The 6,902-nt window shown below is 53.9% G+C and overlaps 1 protein-coding gene across 1 annotated transcript; it reads right to left on the bottom strand.

Annotated features, from left to right (window-relative positions):
- PDCD1 (programmed cell death 1) lies at positions 1-4,212 on the bottom strand. Its single transcript, XM_042878147.1, has 5 exons — positions 4,035-4,212; positions 2,491-2,820; positions 1,705-1,860; positions 1,386-1,420; positions 1-712 (listed from the first exon to the last, which is right to left on the bottom strand). The coding sequence occupies exons 1-5, from the start codon at positions 4,210-4,212 to the stop codon at positions 497-499; spliced, it is 915 nt and encodes a 304-aa protein (XP_042734081.1). The 3' UTR covers positions 1-496.
- Between the last annotated feature and the right edge of the window lie 2,690 nt (positions 4,213-6,902).

Here is a 6,902-nt window from a genome sequence, read left to right as displayed (position 1 = left end):
TTGGTGTCAAACCCTTTATTCATCCCCATGGCCGGATCTGGCTCCTCCCAGGCACAGCATCCCCATCCCAGGGTTTCCCAGGATGCCTGGCAGTGTCCTTCATCCCCACAGAGGAGGAGAAAAGTGCCTGATGAAGAAAGGAAAGAAACTTTCTGCTTCCCAGCAGTCCATTAAATAGCAGTGCATGCAGGAGGCCCTGTGCTGGGACAAGACCTCAGTGTGTGGACATTCTCCAGCACCACCTCTATCCTCACCCTGGGGCTCTCTCCCAAAGCCATGCTTTGCCAGCAGCATTAGATGTGGCATGGCCAATGCAGAAACCCCAAGTGAAGGTAAAAACTGAGCAGATGCCCAAAGCACAGCACCAGGATCCAGCAGGGACAAGTTCCTTGGTGCTCATTCCATGTCACCAGCACAGCCAGCAGTGTCCAACACAAGTTCCAGCACTGAAGCTCATATTCGCTCCATCACTCCAGTCCTTGCACATAGATGGCCCTCAGCAGGGCTGTGAAGGCAGCTGCCATGTCCTCTCATCCTTGTGCCTCTTTCCTCGCTCTGGTGTGACGGGTTTCTCCTCAGGGAAGACAATAGTGGCATACTCAGTCTGCTCTGCTGGGCAGGTCTCGGGGGGCACCTGGCTGCGTGGGTCCTTCTGGAACTCCAGCACCCCATAGTCCACAGTGGACACAGACACCACAGGTGGCTTCACCTCCTCCTGCAGATTAAGGACACCCCATCAAGGCAATTCACCCGCCATCCAGCAGCACCATTCATCCTCAGCATGAGACCCCATGTACAGCGATGGCCAAAACCAGTGTTTCAGGAGAGTGAGAGCAATGCAAAGGACAGCATTTGCGTGGGAAAATCAGACTGTGAGCCATAGAGTTGCCCACAGGCATTTCAAGGACCCATTTCCCACCTCTCCATTGTATACCAGTGGCTCAGGATGAGCTTGGGACTGCTCATTCCAGAGAGAGGAGAGCCAAGGGGACCAGCTTGCTGTCGTCAGCTACCTAAAAGGGCTGGAGAGAAAGCACTCCTCTACGCAGCGTCCAGCAAAAGGAAGAAAGGGAATAAGGCAGCAAGAGAAATTCTAGCTGAATATACGGGAGCACAGAGGGAATCTTCTCCTATTTTCTACAACAACAGAATCCACCAACAAATAGAACCCCGCTTGGAGCAAGGGTTGGACTAGAGAGGTCCTGTCCTGTCACAGGCAGTTCTTTGATTTTGTGATGGGGCTGTGCTGCAGGTGCAGAGCAGTGGTGATTGAAGTGCAGGAGAGATTGAGCAGCATCAGGGGAGATAGGGGAAGCGAGAGTCCCACAAAGCCCTGATAAAGGCAGGGAGGCAGCAAGGCAGGGAGCTGGAGGTGGAGAACTCACCGCCAGAGTGTTTCCACTCGATGATTTCCGCACATCTGCAACGTAACATAGTTGGTTAGAAGATGCTTGTGCACCAAGGCAGTGTGAGTACCTGGTGCTGACCCTGAGGGCTCGACACTACCCTTATATCCTTAGAAACCACTACCAAGAGGGCCCAAGCACCCTTATCCGTCATCATCCCCAGGGACAAACCACTTGAGCTTGGGTACAGCAAACCATCCCATGCACCCCAGCCATCCAGCTGTCCCTGGGTCCCAGCCATGTTTGCAGAAGAAACATCATCCCCTGGTGCACCCCTAGTCCCCTTAGCACAACCCACCTGCTCTCCGGTTGTTGATGATGATGTAGCCAAAGAGCAGCAGCACAATCACACCAGCCAGCAGCAAGGTGCCCAGCAGCACGGCCTTGATGTGGTCAGGGAGGCTGCTTTCCTCCTCACTGGGTTTCTCAGTTGTGTTTGGCTTCTCAGAGGCTTCTGCAAGAAGCGTGCAAAAAGTCAGCAGGTCAGGAGCACTGGGCCTCTGAGTGGCAATGGGAGAGTGAAGGACATCCTCAGAAAAGGCTCCATCCCAGGCTAGCTGCCACAGCCCTGCCATCTCCTCAGGGGTCCTCAATTGGGCTGATTGGATATTAGGAAAAAGATGTAATATTCAGGTTGGGTATTACGAAAAATTTCTTCTCCTAAAGTGTGGTGAGGCACTGGCACATGCTGCCCAAGGAGGTGATGGAGTCACCATCCCTGGAGGTGTTAAAGAACCACAGAGATGTGGCACTGAGGGACATGGTTTAGTAGGCATGTTGGGGAGGGTTTGGCAGTTGGACCGGATGATCTTAGTGGTCTTTTCCAACCTTTATGATTCTAATAGTTGTGAAAGAAGACTTTTTTTTTATTTAAAGGGAAGGCCATTAGCACACCCGTGGGTCAGGGAGTAGGGCAGAGGGAGGGCATTCCTCCAAAACCAACACATGCAAAGCCCCCTGCTCATCCTGTCCCTTGCATGGGTTTGCCCAAAGAAAAGTCAGGCACTCCTCATCCCTTCCCCAGACAACCCAATGTCCCCCTTTGGGGCAGTGCCACAGGGAGACACCAACAGCCCAGGCTGACCTGTCACTACCAGCTGGGAATGGTTGCTCTCCACCACTTTGTCAGAGCGGGAGAAGGTGATCAGTCCACAGTAGTAGAAGCCTGAGTCATTCTGATGGAGATTCAGGATCTCCATCTTGAATACAGGAGTGTCATTGAAGAGCTGATACTTCTCCATCTTTTTCTGAGGGATGTTTCGGATGATCCCAGCAATTTTTTGGGGACTGCTGTTGTTGGTCTTCTGGTACCAGTTGAGGTTGAACTCCAAGCTGGAGTTCTCCATGGAGATGTTGCAGATGAAAGTGGCCGAGCTGCCCACAGGACGAGTTAACATGGCTGGGAAGAGGGTCACTGTTGGGGAGAGAAGGCAGAAGGAGATGCACAGTTACAGCAAGCACCTGGGCAGCGACAGGCTTTAAGAACAGCTGTGCCTCTGTGCCTGTTGTGTTTCTGCCTGCTCTGCCAGCAGCTCCACATGCTTCTCAGCTGCTTTACTGTTAGCTCCTGAAGGCCCAGGAGGGGCTTTACAAAAATCTGCTCACAAGCCCAGCTCTGATCCTGCATCACTCTCAGTGGAGGAAACTGTTCTCAGCTACCTACAGTTAACCCACAGGAGCACCTGCACTATGGAAAAGAGCCTTTGGGGGCCTTGCTTTGGCTGCTGGAGCCATTAGAGCAGGCAACATCCCAGTACAGAGAAACCAACTCAGCAGGAAGAAGCAGTTGCTGCATTATTTTTGGATGAGAGCAATAAAAAGAAGGAAGAAGCATTTGTCATGTAGGTTGTCTGACCAAGCAGATGGCCCAAACCACCAGCGCCTGGAAAAATCCCAGCTGAGAAGAAATTCATCCTCCTTTTCAGAAGAAACCACCAGTACTGCTAGCTGCTGGGCACAGATCAGAAAGACCTCAAGGTCCCTTCGGCATTAGCCAAATGCCATAGAAGCAGTCCCTCCAAATCAGAAACGTTCCTCAATTAGGTGGATCCAAACAGAAGGACACAGGGAGGGAACTTTCCTGGCTCCCCTTTGCTGTGATGGTGCCACTGAGTTTTAATGTTTGCAGCGTTCTGAGTTTCTCGCATTTAACAGGAAACATTCAGCAGGCTCAGGGCTCTGCTTCCTACTGAGTGCTGCTGTTGGCAATGAATGAACTGCTCAGAGGACAGCCTAAGCAGAAACTGGCCTTACATATACGACCCCAGCACAATGCCTGCGGAGGGACAGCGACGGGCTTCCATCGGTACAGAACACAGCCAACACCACCAAAATGAGGTCCTCCTCACCCTGTCCAGAGTCACCCAGTCGCCCTCCATTCCCCTTCTCTCCCAAAATGTCACCCTGAGCAAAGCCACAGGCTTGGAGAGGGTTGAGCCCACTCCGGAGGAGAAGCCCAAGGGGTGAAAACCAGAGTAGAAAATGCCAGCACTCAACAAACCCAGAAGCTCAGCACCAAGCCCAACTCACAGCACAGCTCAAGCACTGCGACCTCGGGATCCAGCCCTTTTCTCCATCCTTTAACCCCATTCCCCAAGCGCACCCCAGACCGTTGAGTTTTCCACCTACCCTGGTGGCAGCCAGCCAGCGGAGGGCTGCAGCACAGCAGCAGGACACAGAGGACAACCAGGGCTCCCTCCATGCTGTCCCACATCATCCCCGAGGTGCCCCGAGCCATGGCGGGGCAGCGAGTTCCCTGCCCTGCTGTGCGCCTGTGCCCTGTGCCGCTCGGTGCTGCCTTCCCCATAGTGGTGGTTGGGTGAAAATGAAATGTGACTGTCTCAGCATCACAGGGAAACCCGGGCTGCCTCCCGCCCCCAGCTTCCTCCCCACGGGTAGGGAACAGCTGAGCCATGGCCTGGCCCTGCCCCTCCCTGTCTGCTTCTTCAAGGAGAGATGGCACACGTCCTTGGCCCCAAGGTTGGTCCATAAGTGGAAGAGGTGTCTAAGGCTCCTATTGGGTGCTGATGGGGTGTAGGGTAGCACGTGGCACTGAGAAGCCAGGAGTTGCCATCGGCTGGCTGCTCCCAGTGGGAAGGGATGGGAAGAGGAGAAAAGAGCAAGAAGAGATGAAAAAAAGATGGGGAGGAGAGAAGGAGGAGAAAAGAAGTTAAGGAGATGGAGAAAAGAATGGTGAGGATGAGGAGGACAAAGAGAAAAGAGAAAAAGGAAAACAAAAGAAATACAAGGAAGAGAAGAAAAGGAGATATGGAAAAAGACAATGAGGAGAAAAGGAGAAGAGATGGAGAAAAAGATGAGAAAAGAAAAAAGAGGTGGGGAAAGAAGGAGAAAGAAAAGGAAGAGGCTTTCCCCCCAGGCCTGTATCTAATGAAGTAACTAACAGCAGAGAGAAGGGGAAGGTGCCTAGGGTTGGGGTACTGCTATAGGGGTGACATTTGCTGCAGATTTCTTTAATTTCTCTGTCAGCAATGCTTCCCGCTCGCCTGTGACTAATATTCATGTAGCAAATAACTGGTGATGAAACCGCACCATTTGTTTGCTCTTCCTGCATCTCCTGCACACCACCGTTGCAATTTTGGAAAGTGTCAGGGGAAAATTAATAACTGGGGCAAATGATGCCATTCTTACAATGCTTTAATCATTTTCCAGGCTTTCAGGAGTGAGTAGTGAAGTCGGGGCTCACCCACACCTCACTTTCAGCCCTGGCAGTGGGTGGGGGGTGGCCAGGGAGGGGGTACAGGGCTGATCCTCTGGCTGGTAGCTCCAGTCAGCCACATCACTGGACCCTTCGGAGACCCCAAAAGCTTCTTGAAGTCTTTGCAGTCCAGGTGCAGGTGGTGGAAGATGTGACAGTTGAGGCTGCAGCTTGCTGAGGGAAGGATTAGCAGGAAAAACTGCCTCATGCCCCTGTGCTCTTATCAAAATCATCGTGTGGTTGCTCACACTTTCCAACACACGCTCAAAGTGAAGTGTTAAGGGGTTACTGCTGAGTGAAACAAAGAGGGATAAATGTGGGGAGTAAAGCCACCTGGAACAAGGCAGAGAGGATCATTGAAAGGAATGGGCAGTGAGAACTGTGCCCCAGAGCAATGCTGTAACATTTGGTATCACCTGGTGGGAAACTGTAGGGTGAAGCAAGGATGGGACAAAGGCAGGGCAGACAGATATGGGCAGCCAGATGCCAGAGAATGAAAAGCAGCATCCTGGCCAAAAAAAGATCCTTTGATCCTTTAAAAAGTAAATTGTCCATCTCTAAACCAGGATGGAGGATGGGGAAGTCCCCCTTCTCTTACATCCTTCCCTGTGCCAATACAAACAGCACCCCAAGCAGCCCAGGCCTTGGGTTGCTCCCAACACAGCTTGGGACCACCTGGAGAGGATTCAGGAGCACTGAAATTGTGCAAGGGGAAGATGAAAGCAACGAGCAGCCAGCTGGGATGCAGTCCTGACCTGAACACCACAAAGTGAGGGGAAAAACAAAACTTCCCAAATGAATGGGTAACGCAAACAACCATGAATAGATACACGCAGAGAAATCTGCAGGCTTGCCGCGATGCCCCCACACGCTTTTTTAATGTGGGTCTGAAGCAGGCAGCAGCAGCCGGGCAGGGGCAGGAAATGGTTAACTTTGTTTGCAAATAAACAGAGCGGGCGTTCGCTGCCTCGCAGATACTTCTCGGAAATTAGGATGGGCCCGCGCGGGAGATTTGCATGCGCTGCGCGTGGCCCCGCGGCAAAGCGCAGAGCTCCAACCCACGCGGGCTGAGAGGAGAGGGGCACCGAGGGGCCCGGAGCCCGCAGGGCGGAGGGTAGCGGTGCTGAGGGTGCGTGCCAAGAATGGGGGGGTTCAAATGGATCATCGCAGCGAGGGATGCTGCCGGAGCCAACCCACAGCACCTGAGGCAGGAGTTTTAGGGAGAAGGAACGTGTCCCCGGCTGGGGGGGACGCTCATTTTGGGGAACGGGGGTGGCTTCCTGCCCCGAGCCCCACCTCGCTGCGCTGGTGCGCAGTTTCCATTCCAGCCCAGGTGCTTTGTGAGCGGTGTCATCCGCCGCTAGGCAAAGGAAACTTGATCGGAGAGATTAATGCACTGAGATGAAGGGCAGAGGAAGCAGGATGTCAGCTTCTCAAAAGGTGCTGCCGTAAGCTGTGTGCACCGTTCTGCCCTGGGACGCGGCCTGGCCTAGGCAGCACCGGGGCAGCGATAGGAACATCGATCTGCAAAAACAACAGCTCGACGGGGCGTGGGTCCCTAAAACCTACGTGTGGGTCAGGACGAGGATGCGCTCCCTGCGTGCGAGCGGGCGGGGCTGCAGCGGGCAGAGCAGAGCGCCGCCATCTCGCGCCATCAGCGGAGCGGCGCCCCCCGCTCGCTGCAACCGCGACCACGTGCGGCGCGCCGAGCGAAAACGGGGCGGGGCGTGGTGACGTCACAGGCTGCGTCACGCGGCGCGCCGTGCCAAGGCGGAAGTAGC

Source organism: Lagopus leucura, unplaced genomic scaffold (assembly GCF_019238085.1).
Source record: "Lagopus leucura isolate 7727_CA_CO unplaced genomic scaffold, USGS_WTPT01 Super-Scaffold_100021, whole genome shotgun sequence".
NCBI classification, from domain to species: Eukaryota; Metazoa; Chordata; class Aves; order Galliformes; family Phasianidae; genus Lagopus; species Lagopus leucura.
The sequence above is the reverse complement of the archived record's forward strand: the minus strand, read 5'-3'. Positions and strand labels throughout refer to the sequence as shown.